General features: G+C 45.8%; 2 protein-coding genes across 3 annotated transcripts; one reads left to right on the plus strand and one right to left on the minus strand.

Moving 5' to 3' along the window:
* The first annotated feature begins 2,398 nt into the window (after positions 1-2,398).
* PUS3 (pseudouridine synthase 3) lies at positions 2,399-12,313 on the plus strand. Of its 2 annotated transcripts, XM_079955103.1 has the most exons (7): positions 2,399-2,468; positions 3,577-3,665; positions 7,616-7,693; positions 8,458-8,846; positions 9,835-10,403; positions 11,457-11,647; positions 11,843-12,313. In XM_079955103.1, the coding sequence occupies exons 4-7, from the start codon at positions 8,469-8,471 to the stop codon at positions 12,157-12,159; spliced, it is 1,455 nt and encodes a 484-aa protein (XP_079811229.1). In that variant the 5' UTR covers positions 2,399-2,468; positions 3,577-3,665; positions 7,616-7,693; positions 8,458-8,468; the 3' UTR covers positions 12,160-12,313. The 2 variants fall into 2 exon arrangements, with proteins under 2 accessions (XP_079811229.1, XP_079811228.1); XM_079955102.1 differs by lacking the exon at positions 7,616-7,693 and having other exon boundaries at positions 2,400-2,468.
* On the minus strand, positions 6,024-16,033 carry HYLS1 (HYLS1 centriolar and ciliogenesis associated). Its single transcript, XM_079955191.1, has 2 exons — positions 15,807-16,033; positions 6,024-7,399 (listed from the first exon to the last, which is right to left on the minus strand). The coding sequence occupies exons 1-2, from the start codon at positions 16,016-16,018 to the stop codon at positions 6,463-6,465; spliced, it is 1,149 nt and encodes a 382-aa protein (XP_079811317.1). The 5' UTR covers positions 16,019-16,033; the 3' UTR covers positions 6,024-6,462.
* Positions 16,034-16,162: the final 129 nt, after the last annotated feature.

Raw genomic sequence — 16,162 nt, forward strand, 5'->3', positions numbered from 1 at the left:
CCATCTCCAGGATTCATCTGTGTGTGGTGGCTCTTGATGCACCAACTCCAGCCTCAGTCCACTCCTTGTGAAAGTTCCCAACACGTTTGAATGGTCTTTTCCTGACAATTCTCTCCAGGCTGCAGTCATACCTGCTGCTTGTGCACCTTTTTCTTCCACACTTTTCCCTTCCACACATTCCCTTTCCATTAATGTGCTTTGATATAGCACTTTGGGAACATTCAACTTCTTCCGCAATTACCTTTTGAGGCTTTCCCTCCTTATGGAGGGTCTCAATGACGGCTTTCTGCACAACTGTCAGGTCAGCAGCCTTCCCCATGATTGTGCTTCCTACTGAACCAGACTGAGAGACCATTTAAAGGCTCAGGAACCCATTACAGGTGTTATGGATTGAATAGCTACTGCACCTTTTCACAATATTCTAATTTTCTGAGATTGTTGATTTGGGGTTTTCATCAGCTGTACGCCATAATCATCACAATTATAACAAGTAAAGGCTTGACATATCTTGCTTTGCATGTCATGAGTCTATCTCATATATTAGTTTCACCTTTTAAGCTGAATTACTGAAATAAATGAACTTTTCCACGATATTCTAGTTTTTCGAGTTTCACCTGTAGTTGTTTGTTTCCTTGACATCGGATGGGAGGGCTTTCCAAAGGGTGAGCGCCGCTACTGAGAAGGCCCTCTGACTGGTTGCCTGTATTGTAAACAGCCCTGTGTAGGGAAGTTTTTAATGTTTGATGTTTTATTGTGTTTTTAATATTCTGTTGGGAGCTGCCCAGAGTAGCTGGAGAAACCCAGCCAGATGGGCAGGGGTGTGAATAATAAATTATTATTATCAACCACCCCTGTTGTCTTCAGATAAAGGGTGGTATAGAAATTTAATAAACAATAATACTTTTGAGAAGATGTAATAGTTAAATGTATATATTTAGAAACACCCACCCACCCCTTTCTAGACCAAGCCTGCCCAAGGCATCGGCAAACAGACAGACAAACATAAGCTTGAAAAATAAAATAGGAACATTGATGTCATTAATTTGAACCAATGGCTTCAAATTACAAGAAAGGAGATTCCGACTAAACATAAGGAAAACTTTCTGGCAGTAAGAGCCTCCCACAAGACTCCCACATGAGATGGTAGACTCTGCTTCCTTGGAGGTTTTTAAGCAGAGGTTGGATAGCCTGTCATGGATACTTTAGTTGAGATTCCTGCATTGTTGAGGCTTGGACTAAATGACCATCAGGCTCCCTTCCAACTCAGTGATTCTATGTGGTGATGGTGGTTTTCCTTTAAAAAAAACCCCAAAACGTTGATATTGTTATGAAATTTCTACACCATACTTCATATTCCAAGGGTTGTATTCAACATATTTCTACTCACAACCATTGAAATTAATGGGCCTTATACTTGAACCTGATAGTTGGTCTGGTCTGGAATATTTTGAACGTTTAGATGTTGGCTATGAATACGATGCTTTGGTATCTATTACTAAAGGTAAAGGTAAAGGTACCCCTGCCCGTACGGGCCAGTCTTGAAAGACTCTGGGGTTGTGCGCCCATCTCACTTAAGAGGCCAGGGGCCAGCGCTGTCCGGAGACACTTCCGGGTCACGTGGCCAGCGTGACATCGCTGCTCTGGCGAGCCAGAGCCGCACACGGAAACGCCGTTTACCTTCCCGCTGGTAAGCGGTCCCTATTTATCTACTTGCACCTGGAGGTGCTTTCGAACTGCTAGGTTGGCAGGCGCTGGGACCGAGCAGCGGGAGCGCACCCCGCCGCAGGGATTCGAACCGCTGACCTTTCGATCGGCAAGCCCTAGGTGCTGAGGCTTTAACCCACAGCGCCACCTGCGTCCCTATTACTAGTTATTCTATTATTCTATAGTTAATCTATTACTAGTTATTCTTAAATAAATGAATAAACTCCAAGCACTTTTCTGTGAGGCATAATGATGGTCCGAGATTGTGCGTGTTCAGGGTGGTATGGCAATAAGCTGTGGTGAACCCTTCTCAAGAATCACCCTGGACACTCTAAATTATTGTTGAAATAGAAGCAACCACTGAGGCGGGAATTAAAATAGTAATATTTTGCCTAACATCTCAATTCAGTAGCTCATGACTTTACACACTATGGCGGATAAAGCTTTCAATGATTCATAGCCATGATAACTAAATGGAGTCTCCATGTCAGAGGCATGGGGTCAAACAAGGAGGGGAGGGCTATCCCGTTCAGGATAACCTTCTGTAACCTTCCAAAAACATTTGGCTGCCTGCTGTTGGAAGTAAAAGGCTAATCCGGCCGCTTTTTAGAGAAAGACTACATTTCCCACAAATCTCCTCTGTGTCATGTGTTGGGGAAAGGGAAGCCTTTGCGTCATTTCCTGCGGAGAAATCGCGGACCGGGCGGCATGCCTGCGCTCAGAGTCTTTTGCTCTCTACGAACGTCAGCGTAAAAGCTGCCGAGGTAGGAACCCGGGGGTCGCGGCGCGCGTTCACAGCGCATGTTTTAACACGGGAGCAAATCCCACAGTGTTCATTGGGCTTACTCTTGAGTAAGTGGCGTTTAGGATCGCTCCTTTAGTGAAGCTGATCGCCTTCACAGGCAGCCTTAAGGCGGTGTTGATTGGATCGCCCGTCTCTCCCCCACCGCTGTAACATATAACAATTCTGAACCCTTAGAATATATATGGGGTTTTTTTTTGGGGGGGGGGTGTTACTAGTTGTCCTGTTCTGATTAGCCTTCCGTGATCAGCTCTTGCACTGGTCGCTTCTGTCCGAAATTAGTGGCCCGACTTCAAACCCTGAGCCACGATCACGCGTGTTCGAAGTACTGAGAACAGCACGTAGGGAGCACGCAGGTCCTGCTTGCTGACGTTTCGTAGGCACGTGGGTGGCCACTGTGAGAACAGGATGCTAGACTGGACGGGCCATCGGCCTGATCCAACAGGGCTCATCTTCTGCTATGCACATTCACTGGGTGCAGGGTTTGAAATCCCATCGATTAAAGATGCATCTAGGATGTTGCAGTAATCCTTAGCAGGGTAGCTTCGTTGACCTCAATAGCAGTTACTTCTGAATAAAAGTACACAGGATCAGGCTGCTCGATTCACCAATGCTAAAAGCACTAAAATGCATGTCTATTCTCATGGGCCAGTGCGTCCAATTGTCCAATTACTGTATATTTTAATGTTTTTATAGTATACTTGTTTTCTTTAATTAAAAAAAAGTTAGTAGAGAATTGGTGCGTCGGATGACTGTGTTCTAGCATTATCTTCACATAGTAGGAAGAAAAAACAGCTTTTCCGTCACCTTGCAGAATCTTATGCACCTCTATCATTTTATAAGCTAGAAACCCGTGAATGCTGTAAAATTTCCTCACAGTAGAGTTGTTCTACTCCCTTAATCATTTTGGTTGCCATTTTCTTGATCTGCAGGAGCCTTTTGAGGTATGGCAACCAGAATCATACACTATTCCAAGTGTGGTTGCGGCATGGATTTGTAAAAAGGCCTCCTGTTGGTGGTTTCAATCGCTTTCCTAACAATCCCTAACATGGAATTTGCCTTTTTCATAGCTACTGCATGATAGGAAAACATCTTTCTCAAGCTATCTGCCACAACTCTCAAATCTCCTTCCTGGCCAGTTAACACCAGTTCAGACGCTGTGAGTACATGTGAAGTTATTGGGTTTTTTTGCATCAGCATGCATCACTTTCCACCAATCAAGGGAAGTAATAGTCCCACTATATTCTGCCCTGGTCTGACTATACCTGGAGTACTGTGTCCAGTTCTGTTAAGAAGGATATTGACAAGCTGGACTATGTGCAGAAGAGGGCGACCAAGATGATAAAAGGGTCTGGAAACCAAGCCTTATGAAGAATGGTTGAGGGAATTGGGTATGACACATGCAGGATGGAGCAAGCTTTTTTTCTCCTGCTCTGGAAGATATGGCTTCAAGTTATAATACAGGTGATTCCAACTAAGCACCAGGAAGAACTTTTTGACAGAAATGTTTGACAGTGGAATGGACTCCCGCAAGAGGTGGTGGACTCTGTCATAATCTAGTTGAGATTCCTATATTGCAGGGGATTGGACCTTTAGGGGATCCCTTCCAACTAAGATTGTATGCATTTTTAATGGTCCTTCACCCAGTCGGGAGATATTCTTCCGGCGCTCCAGGCAATCCCTTTTGGTTTTAATCACCTTAAACCAGAGCTTTCCAAACTGTGTGTTGTAACATGTTAGTGTGTTGGCTGCTGTGTGTAGGTGGGTCCCACAAATGCTCCTCCCGGGCTGGGAAAGGGCTTAGTTTAACCTCTGGTTTGCTTGTAAAACTGAATTACTGTGCCACAAAATGATGTAAAACTGAATTGCTGTGTCATGAAATGATGCATGCCCAAAAAGTGTCGCCAGCATGAAAAGTTTGGAAAGCTCTGCCTTAAACCATTTGGTGTCATCAGCAAACTTGGCCACCTCACTGCTCCCTGATTCCAGAGTTATGAAGAAGTTAAAAAGCTGTTTTCATTACAGATCTTGGGAGAACCTTGCTTACTAAATCCTTCCATTGTTAGAACTGTCAATAAGTCCTACTCTCCGCTTAGTGTTCTTTAACCAGTTAAGTCCAGGTACACATCCAAGATTACCCCATTTGCATGATACTCTTGCAGAACTCTAAAATGGTTAGGTAGACAAGACTTACCCTTACAGAAGCTATCAGCAAGACTTCTATAGGGTTGGTAATTTTATTGTTAACAGTCTTTCCCCCCCCCCCCCCCCCGTTTACCAGGAAAAAACATTAAGCTAACTGGGCTGTAATTTCACATTAAGGGGAAGAAAAAGTGTCAACTAGCTGAGGTTTTACAGATTCTGGCAGTTCATGTACCCAATGAGTTCTTACCCATGAAAATCATGCCACAATACTGCTTGTCTTAGAGATAGGAAGGCCTGGAAAAACTCCGGAAAAATTGGGGGGGGGAACCAGGGCTCCCCCCCCCCCCAGTTTTCAGGGTTTTATCCAGGCCTTCCCATCTCCAGTATGGACAGAGGACAGAGGTGTGTGCAGGCATGCGTAGAAATTAGCCCCATTGTACGAAGAATTTGGACTAGTTGTTCTGCCCATTTCTCCCCCTTCAGCCCCACCCACTACTGGTATATTACCCAGAAGGAAAAGCAGCCTTCTGGCTAAAGCAGTTTCCTCGTTCCACTATACAGTCATACTTCGGGTTACAGACGCTTCAGGCTGCTTTTTTTGGGTTATAGACGCGCTGAAACCTGGAAGTACCGGAACAGGATACTTCCGGGTTTCGGCGGTTGTGCATGCACAGAAGTGCCGAATCGCAACCCGTGCATGCGCAGACGCACCACTGCAGGTTGCAAACGTTGCGGGTTGCGAACATGCATCCCGCATGGATCACATTCGCAACCTGAGCGTCCACTGTACTCAGAAGTTTCAGTGTGTTCACTGGTGCTTACGCTTGCAGCCAGGCATAATTAAAATCTTCTCCAATTGTCCATTGTCTTCTCCAGTATGCAACCCATATTTCATTATATCCATAGTGTTTCCAAGTGGGGAAAGAAACTTAGAACAGAAGAAAAGCACTTTGCATGAGAACCTTAGTACAAGTAATTCTGGTTTATAGGGGAGCATGTGGATGCCCACTGTGCTCCACCCCTCCACTATCAGTGATGTTTTGGGGCTACTTCTAGGTTTGGCACCTAAATTGGGAGTTGCCTGTATATAGGTATTTCATTATTACTCTCTTTTTTGATATATTTTTATTGTTTTATAAATGTGTTGGATTTTATTGCTTAACATGTCAATAAAATTGTTTTAAAAAATACATAAATACGAACCAAGACAATATTCTCAATGGAATAAGAACCACATACCTACTTGAAAGCGAAGAGTTGTTTACAATGTAGCACAGCAGTTCCAAACAACAATTGATAAGTGAGGTGAAGCTTTTGACCTGCCTTCTGTTCTGGATAAAATATTACTTTCTCAACAAATTAGAGGCAATCCTTTTATACCACACACTTTTAATTTAATCCATACATCTAGAAGCTAAACTTTCTTTAAAAATAACAACATCATACAGAAGTATGATGATTGCGTTAGGAAGAGGAAGTGGGTTTAAAAGATCTTGCAATAAAAATAAAGATTACTCTCCTTGACATATACTTCAGTAAACTTGGGTTCATCTTCTGTCTGGCTTCTGATGAGGCAATATTAATCTCTAAATGATCCTATATGGGACAACTATTCAAGAAGCACAAATAAGTAAAATCCTTTTGTGTTGTGGGAACACTCATTCTGAAAGCCAGATTTAAAACCAATAAGGATTTGAAAGGGTTTCAAAGGAAACAAAATAGCTTAGCTGATTGCCTGGAGTAGTTGGGTATTTGGGCTGTGCTATGCAAGGCATGCTCCTGTGGATGGCGCTATAGAGACCTCTGCATTTCTAGGAGGAGTAGGTATTCCTAGGCATCACGCCATTTGCCAGGTCACAGCGTATTCCCCAGCGCAGGGCAGACCTCTTTTTCTCTGTAGGCACCAGGTAGTTGTTGGGAATATAAATGTGCTGAGCCCTAGGAGGCAATTCTGACTTGCAGAGCATCTGTTCCCGGATGCTCCAGCGCACCCCTTTCCTGGGATCTTCCCCTGGTAGCCGCAGAGATTCCCAGTCATGCTTATGCTCCAAGTAACGGGCTACCCGGTCGGTCTTCATTCTGTTCCGGCTTAGCTGATCAAATCTTGGTAATATGAAGGATTTTGGGTGGCCAGCAACAATCAAGTCCTGCTCATAGGATGTGCTGCTGCGGCTCTGGCTCTCTCTTTGCGAGCTTTGGCTCTGGCTCTCTGTAGTTCTCCAGGAATAAGCCGTCTCAGACTCTGGGCAAATGCTTGGCTCACTCTCCTCCTCTGACTCTTCTTCCTCTTGCTGAGTCTTCAGACTGTGCATTCTTTGACTCAACTCCCCATACTCGGGGTCACTCTGACTGCTGCTCTCTGGTGTGCTGGTGATGGACTCATCCGTCACCTCTACTTCTCCATCAGGCCTTCGCCTCAGAACTTTCCTTTTTATTATAGGCTTCCTAGCAACTCTGGGTTCCTCGGGAGTCTTTGCTTGCAAGGTGGGTCCTGAATTAAGATGCCTAATCTTCACAGGAAGTGTGGGTCTGACCAAAGAGGCCACTGAGGCTCTTGTGTAGGGGTCCAGCTGAGGTGCAAAACACATCTTCCTTGGGCTATCACCTTCTCCCTGTTCTGCGCAAAGGCGGATGAATGCCATTGCAGCTTCTTTGAGCCGATCTTCATGGCTCATGGAGGCCCAGCGGGGACGATCAAGTCCCATGAATGTTTCCATTGCTTCTCTTGGCTTGGTGCAGTCACTGATTCTGAAAGAGAGAGATGTTAATTCTCACAGCGTGCTATATCTACCCAAAACAAGTTTAAGTACAGTGGTACCTCGGTTTTTGAGCATCTCGGAAGCCGAACGTTTCGGTTTTCGAGCGCCGAAAACCCGGAAGTAAATGCTTCTGTTTTCGAATGTGCCTCAGAAGTTGAACGGTTTTCTGCTGAGTTTTTCCCAATTTTCTCCATTGAAATTGCAGGCCACCCTTTGCGCCTCATTTTTCGAACATTTTTGAAGTTGAACGGTCTTCCAAAACGGATTACATTCAAAAACCGAGGTACCACTGTACTAAATTTATTCACTGATTGAATAGTCGTTTACCTATTTCTAGCAAGAATTTGCTTTCACTTAAGTCAGCTTAGGATACAATAAAAATCCTGAGTACTGCTGCGTTACGATGTTCCCCCTTTGTAGTACATTGGAGAACGTGTTAAGTCTTACAGTTATTAGCTATACTAGTGGGTTTCAAATTATTTTCCAGCAAATCCTGAGGCTGCTTAGTAATGTATCAGAGATTCTACAATGAGAATCAATAATGGTGGATCTGAATCCCTGAAAGGGAGTTTGCCCGCAACTTGAAATCTTCCTCCCTGAGGTTAAGTATGCTTTATGGTGCACATTCAGTTCACACTGGGAACTGCGAGACCCAACAGGGTGGACCAGTATCTCACCTGAAATATGTGAACTTCAGAACAAAACCCCAGAATCCTGTGTTATATGCAGGGTTTCCTTATGCAGGAGTAGCCCATGGGTGTCAAGAGCAAACCCTTTCTGTCCCCTACACCTTGCATTCCATGTAAACAAAAAAAATGTCCCGAAAGCCCCCTGGGAATTAGTATGAATTTATCAGTAAATGGAGAAAGGCATGCACTCACAATTCAATATTGGAAGTATTTCATTACGTTCAAATATGCAATACAGTATAGGTAGAAAATAAAAGCATAAAGCTGGATAGCAAGTTGACAGTCCCCAGCTGAGTAGCCTCTCCTTTAGCAGCAAATACAAAAGTTTGAATTGTGGAAACTCGTTTTCCCTTCCCAGGGACTCTCACTATGGCCAGAGATGGAGCAGAAACAGAGAAGCTACTGAAGAGAGTCCAGGAACTGGAAGACATGGTGCAAAGGCTGCAAGAAAAGCTGGAGAGCAAGCAGACTGCAAGCACAGAAGGCGGCCTCTCAGCAGCAGGGAAGACTAAGAAACGGCAGCAGCGGCCATTTGATTTTAGCGCTTATGGCCAGAGACATGTGGCACTGAAGATAGCCTACCTGGGCTGGGGATATCAGGGCTTTGCTAGCCAGGAGAATACCAACAATACTATTGAAGAAAAGCTGTTTGAGGCTCTCAGCAAAACCCGACTGGTGGCCAGCAGACAGACTTCCAACTATCACCGCTGTGGGCGCACTGACAAGGGAGTCAGTGCCTTTGGACAGGTGAGTTCAGCATCTGTCTAACCTCCATTTTTATGAAACCAACCTGCTCAACTCACAGCAGAAATGAGGGAACCTGCTCAGAGGGTGAGGGAGGGGGGATTTGGATTCAGCACTATAACAAAATGTGAATTAAAGCGGGGGCAGCGGCATTACCTTCTGTGATATTCCCGCTTAGCAGAGTTTGCGCCTCAAGAGGTCTTAGCTCTGGTTGGAGCTGAATACAGTCGTACCTTGGTTTTCAAACAGCTTAGTTCTCGAACATTTTGGCTTTCGAATGCCGCAAACTTGGAAGTGACTGTTCTAGTTTGCAAGCTATTTTTGGATGCCGAACGTCCAACAGGGCTTCTGATTGGCTGCAGGAGCTTCCTTCAGCCAATCAGAAGCCACACTTCGGTTTCCGAACGTTTTGGAAGTCGAATGGACTTCCAGAATGTATTCTGTTCGACTTCCAAGGTACGACTGTATTGGGTGTTAGATATGCTGATATTAGAACTCGTTTAATGGGGCTTCCTCCCAGGAAAGTGTGTAAAAGATTGTAGCCTGAGTTATCCAGGGCTGCAAGATGAAACCTACTGCCAGATCAGTTCAGGTCCAAATAGTCATTGAGGAACCTACACCAACACCATCATATTTGGAGAATTCTCATTGATTCCGTTAAAAAAAAAAACAATTTAAAAAGTAGAGGTGTATTCAGCTATGTTTGACTCAGAGCAGACACACTGAAATTAATGGACCTAATTTATTCACGTCCTTTAATTTTAATGGGTCTACTCCAAGTATGGCTAACTTGGGATCTAACCCTTAGGTTTGTATCCAAAGTATTGCTATGTCAGTTGTACAGTTTGCGCAAGGATTGGGGATGGTGCAAGTGCCCATGGGGGGGTGTGGAGTTCCGTTGCACTAGTGTAATGGAATAAGGGCATCGGATACTGTCCATAGTGTTGTTTTTGCATATTTTACTCCATATTATCCTTCTCCAATGTTTCAGGTGATCTCCCTAGATCTCCGCTCAAACCTGTCAAAGGATAAAGCAGTAAATAAACCCAAGGGTGCAACGAAGGACACAGCCACAAATACTGCAGAGGAGATCCGCTACACACACATATTGAATCAAGTGCTCCCTCATGACATACGGGTACTGGCTTGGGCCCCAGTAGATCCCAGCTTCAGTGCTAGGTTTAGTTGCCTCAAAAGGACCTATCACTATTTCTTCCCTCGTGCTGATCTAGATGTAGCTCTCATGAATACTGCAGCTCAGAAGCTCGTGGGGACCCATGATTTTCGTAATCTATGCAAGATGGATGTAGCCAATGGTGTAATCAACTTTCAACGGACAATTCTTACTGCAGAGGTGAAGCCTGTGGCTAGGGCAGAGGATGCCGAGCTGCACAACTCTTTCCAAATGTACCTGTTTGAAGTGACAGGCCAAGCATTCCTCTACCACCAGGTCCGCTGCATGATGGCTATTCTCTTCCTGATTGGACAAAGGATGGAAAAGCCAGAGATTATCGATGTGCTGCTGGATGTAGAGAACAACCCTCGAAAACCACAATACAGGTATGACTTTGCAAAGAAATTAATATATATTATATAGGTAAAGGTAAAAGGTACCCCTGCCCGTACAGGCCAGTCTTGACAGACTCTGGGGTTGTGCGCCCATCTCACTTAAGAGGCCAGGGGCCAGCGCTGTCCGGAGACACTTCCGGGTCACGTGGCCAGCGTGACATCGCTGCTCTGGCGAGCCAGAGCCGCACACGGAAACGCCGTTTACCTTCCCGCTGGTAAGCAGTCCCTATTTATCTACTTGCACCCGGAGGTGCTTTCGAACTGCTAGGTTGGCAGGCGCTGGGACCGAGCAGCGGGAGCGCACCCCGCCGCAGGGATTCGGACCGCCGACCTTTCGATCGGCAAGTCCTAGGCGCTGAGGCTTTAACCCACAGCGCCACCTGCGTCCCTCTATATATTATATAGCCAGTATAATATTTGTGTTAGATGTGAAACAAGTTTATTTTACTCATTAGCAGTGGATGCAAATCTTGGGCAGAGGTCTTTCCTAGACCTAATATCAGAGAGCCGTTTTTAATCAGAGGTTATAGCGATTGAACCTGGGACCTTTTGTATGCAAGGCCTGTGTTCTGCCACTGAGCTCTGAGCCATCACCATACCGCTGTGGTACCTTAAAGTCTAACCAGTGTATTGCTGCATCACTCCCAATGACATAGTCTTGCTTATGAAAATGCATGCCAGTCTTTAGCAAAGTCCTGGCAAACATAATTGGGATTTCTGTAGCTCTTAAGTGTAGCTTTTCCAGTGCCATTGCTCCATAATACAATTGGACTGCAGGCAAAACCACATCAAGATGCTGAAGAGCGGGTGGAAAGGGAAGCTGTAGATGTGCATTAGTGTGCACTAAAAACTGCACTCCCGTTACTGGCACAGAAAGATCAACACCAATTGCCTTACATGTATGGGAATCCAACATTATAAAGATTAATCACTGCTTTGTTTCACATCAGATTGTTACTCAGTCTTATGCATGTACTTCCCTGTTTTAAGTCACAGGCATCTGATTTAAGCTCCTTAACACCTTATCTTCTCCTTTTCTTGTAGCATGGCAGTGGAATTTCCTCTGGTTTTGTATGACTGTGAATTTGAAAATATCCAGTGGATCTATGATCGCAATGTCCAGGAGTTTAATGTCACTCATTTACAGCAGCTTTGGGCCAACCATGCTGTTAAAACTCATATGCTGCGTAGCATGTTAAAAGGGCTTGATTTTGCTGAGATGCCTGCAGAGACAGGTAGGAGATGCATAGTTCTGTAGAATTCTAACAGTATTCACTGTTGCTAAATATGAGTGTGGCTCTAAGGCACTATTCTAGTGATTACATATATGGATACAGAACTGGGTAATTTAAAAGTGGATAGAAGCAACTGGTGAATAATAATATGCTACACAGGACTTGTTGACCCGTTGGCACTTGTTATGTTTTCAGGTTCAAGCAACGGCACAATTCGGTGGGGAGAGCTGAAGCCCCCGGTCCACAATCAGATCAGTGCCTTAATCGAGGGAGCAAAAGCCCGAAACTACAAGCCATTAATGGATCGCCCCAAATGTGAAGGGTTGGAGTCTCGCATCAGTTACTTTGTGCGTAGAGGACGCATTGAACTTCCACACCTTAAGAAAACAAAGCACTCTGAAAAGGAATCAGATGAAGAGATGGAAGTTAAGAGCAGCCACAGCAAAAGTGTGGAGACAGACAACGATGTTCCAGAACAAGCTGCAAAGAGAGTCTGTACGAGTTCAGACTGAAGTTTCCACACCATCTCTTATCTCCAAGCAGATATCTCCAGATCTCTTTTCATGCAAACCTATTGGGATCCTTATTTACTTTTGTTCTTTTTAAGAACACAGGCATACCACTAAATGCTTTGCATTTAAGAAATAAACCTTTTTTTAAAAATAATAGCATAAAGCAGGTGTGAAATTGTTTTCAAAATACAGGCAAATCTCTTTATTAGCTCCACATTCTCTTCCTACTGCTACAACCACTGAAAGCATTTATAGCTCTTACAACAGTTGTAAGCAATTAATCATTGCCAAAACAAATCTATAAACCAGGCGGGTAACTATGGAGAGGAGTAAGTGGCCCCAGATTAGGGTCTTCTTATATGGCCACCACATCACGAGCTGGTATGTGAATCAGCCTTGTCATATCAACGGAGCTGGGTGTGGTACCTTTTTTTATTTACAAGAATAAACAAGTAGTAGCGTCTTTAGGTTGGGACTCACCTCTTTCTACACTTCCTTATGTTCAGCTTCATCCTGCTCTTCCATATGGATGAAGTGATAGGAACAAAGGAGCAAAATAAAAACTAGGAAAAGCTGGACTAACTAGGTTACTAGGACCTCAGAAAAAGAGAAAGAACAGTTCCACTAGTCAGGGATGTGATGAGCAGATATGTTGTGGCCTATTAGAAAGCATAGCAGCCATTCAATAGTTACTTTAGTTAAAATTCACATGAAAAAGATCATTTGTATGTATTACTTCACTGTACACAGGTTGTACAATGACAATAAAGTTATTATTATTATTGCATTGATTTGGCACCATGCCGTCTGGTCAATCCCTTTCTACTGCAGTTTACCAGTATAACTTATTCCAATGCCAGTTTACATTGGGGCCACAATCCTACAGAAGTTTAATTGGAACTAAGCCCATTGAATTTAGTGGAAGTTGTTCGTAAGGAAATATATTTTAAGATTGCAGCTTTAGTTTAAAGCTTACCTTACTGTAATTTAAACCCACTGTTTCTATTTTTAGTGGGTCTTAAAAGAACCACTAATTTTCTTTTGTAAAGGTAAAGGTACCCCTGCCCATACGGGCCAGTCTTGACAGACTCTGGGGTTGTGCGCCCATCTCACTTAAGAGGCCAGGGGCCAGCGCTGTCCGGAGACACTTCCGGGTCACGTGGCCAGCGTGACATCGCTGCTCTGGCCAGAGCCAGAGCCGCACACGGAAACGCCGTTTACCTTCCCGCTGGTAAGCGGTCCCTATTTATCTACTTGCACCTGGAGGTGCTTTCGAACTGCTAGGTTGGCAGGCGCTGGGACCGAGCAGCAGGAGCGCACCCCGCCGCAGGGATTCGAACCGCCGACCTTTCGATCGGCAAGCCCTAGGCGCTGAGGCTTTAACCCACAGCGCCACCTGCGTCTTCTTTTGACATCCCTTTAAATAGTTAGCGTACGTAAAATCTGAGAGCATAGGGTTTGTTCCAGCTTGCAGTGTTGGGCTTCTCTTCCCAAGGTATTCTGAGCAATGTTGCTCTTTGAGGGGAACCGGCGTCTCCTAGCAGCTTCTCAGCACCCTTGGCAAACTACAGTTCCCAGGAGAGGCTTCTTTGGAAGAAGCAATGAGTGTTTGCAGCAGTACAATGCTGCTTACATTGCAGAGTGCTGATGGGATCTAGGTTGGAAACGGAAGGCTTTTTTTTAATTAAAAAAAAAAGGTACAGAGCTAATGCTGCGGTCAGTGTGGTACTAGAGAAAGGATGGAGACCCTGTGGCTCTTGGGGTGATGCTGTGCTCCATCTCTCATCCACCCATCAAAGATTATGGCAGCTGGAGTCCTGAGCAAAGCCATGATATATAGTTTGGGGTATTTTGGGGGGCAGGCACCTGTCATCCTCCTCTGTTTGCCTTGTCTACCACTCAATCTGGTTGCTAATAATACAGTGGTACCTCGGGTTACATACGCTTCAGGTTACAGACTCCACTAACCCAGAAATAGTACCTCGGTTTAAGAACTTTGCTTCAGGATGAGAACAGAAATTGCGCAGCGGCAGCCCACATTAGCTAAAGTGGTGCTTCAGGTTAAGAACAGTTTCATGTTAAGAACGGACCTCCGGAACGAACTAAGTACGTAACCAGAGGTACCACTGTAGTAATAATAAATTTATTATTTATACCCTGACCATCTGGCTGGGTTTCTCCAGCCACTCTGGGCAGCTCCTGGCAGAACACTAAAAACAGAATAAAACTTCAAACTTTAAAAACTTCCCTAAACAGGGCTGCCTTCAGATGTCTTCTGAAAGTCAGATAGTTGTTTAATTCCTTGACATCTTACCGGAGGGCGTTCCACAGGGCGGGCGCCACTACTGAGAAGGCCCTCTGCCTGGTTCCCTGTAACCTCACTTCTCACAGGGAGGGAACCACCAGAAAGCCCTCAGAGCTGGACCTCAGTGTCTGGGCTGAACGATGGAGATGGAGATGCTCCTTTAGGTATACTGGGCCGAGGCCACTTAGGGCTTTAAATGTCAGCATCAGCACTTTGAATTGTGCTTGGAAACGTACTGGGAACCAATGTAATAATAAATACTACTTCTTGTTGTTTAGTCGTTTCTGACTCTTCGTGACCCCATGGACCAGGCGGTGTTTCCCAACCTTGGGCCTCCAGCTGTTTTTGAACTACAATTTCCATCATCCCTGACCACTGGTCTTGCTAGCTAGGGATGATGGGAGTTGTAGTCCAAAAACAGCTGGACGCCCAAGGTTGGGAAACACTGGACCAGAGCACGCCAGGCACTCCTGTCTTCTACTACTACTACTAAAAGGTAAAGGTACCCCTGCCCGTACGGGCCAGTCTTGACAGACTCTGGGGTTGGTGCGCCCATCTCACTCAAGAGGCCGGGGGCCAGCGCTGTCCGGAGACACTTCCGGGTCACGTGGCCAGCGTGACATCGCTGCTCTGGCGAGCCAGAGCCGCACACGGAAACGCCGTTTACCTTCCCGCTGGTAAGCGGTCCCTATTTATCTACTTGCACCCGGAGGTGCTTTCGAACTGCTAGGTTGGCAGGCGCTGGGACCGAGCAGCGGGAGCGCACCCCGCCGCAGGGATTCGAACCGCCAACCTTTCGATCGGCAAGCCCTAGGCGCTGAGGCTTTAACCCACAGCGCCACCTGCGTCCCTACTACTACTACTACTACCATAATAATAATAATAATTCATTATTTATACCCCACCCATTTGGCTGGGATTCCCAACATCCTCCCAGTGACCCCAGAGATCATTTCGATTTCAAATATTCTGATTTATTTCGACTTTTAGTTAAGCATATATATTTTTATTTACTTGATTCAGGGGGGGAGGGGTCAGCTCCCCCCCCCCCGCATCCCCATGGCTGGAGTACCAACAACTGCAGAGCCACAGATTCCCCACCCTGGGTTAGAGTACCAGAGGCAGGGATAGGAAGCTACCGTTCAAACCCCCCTTCGCGACGAAGCTCCGTGGACGACCCCTGAACCAACCAGCCTAGCCTATCTCACAAAGTTCTTGTGAGAATTTTAAAAAGGAAGGGAGGGGATGAGAGAGGACAAGGCCCGGCCAGAAACGAATGCGCGCGCATCTTCCACGACCGGCCACGTGCGCTTTCTACCGTCCTGCGCCCTTCGCTTAATACCTGATCGCTGCTGCTGCTGCTGCCGCCGGCTCCGACTCCTTCTCCCCTCGCGCGGCGACGGTTACTCCGCCGCACAACTGCCGTTGTTCAAACCGAAAAGGAAATAGCAAGCTCCGCCCTCTTTCCATGATTGGCCCGCTCCCGTTCCGCCATCTTTCATTGGTGCGCCAACATTCTTCTCCCACCCACTGCACGTAAGGACTGCTTTTCATTGGATACGGAGAACGCCGCACGGCTATCTCATTGGAGAGGAAGGGGGGGGGCTTGCTCGAGATTGGCCGGAACCTCTTCTAATGCCCTGCCCTGCTTGGTTTGCCGCCGTGGTAGCGCGCGAGCGAAAGGAGAGGGCGGCGCAG

The sequence above is a fragment of the Podarcis cretensis genome (genome assembly GCF_951804945.1).
Source record: "Podarcis cretensis genome assembly, chromosome: 15".
Taxonomy (NCBI): domain Eukaryota; kingdom Metazoa; phylum Chordata; class Lepidosauria; order Squamata; family Lacertidae; genus Podarcis; species Podarcis cretensis.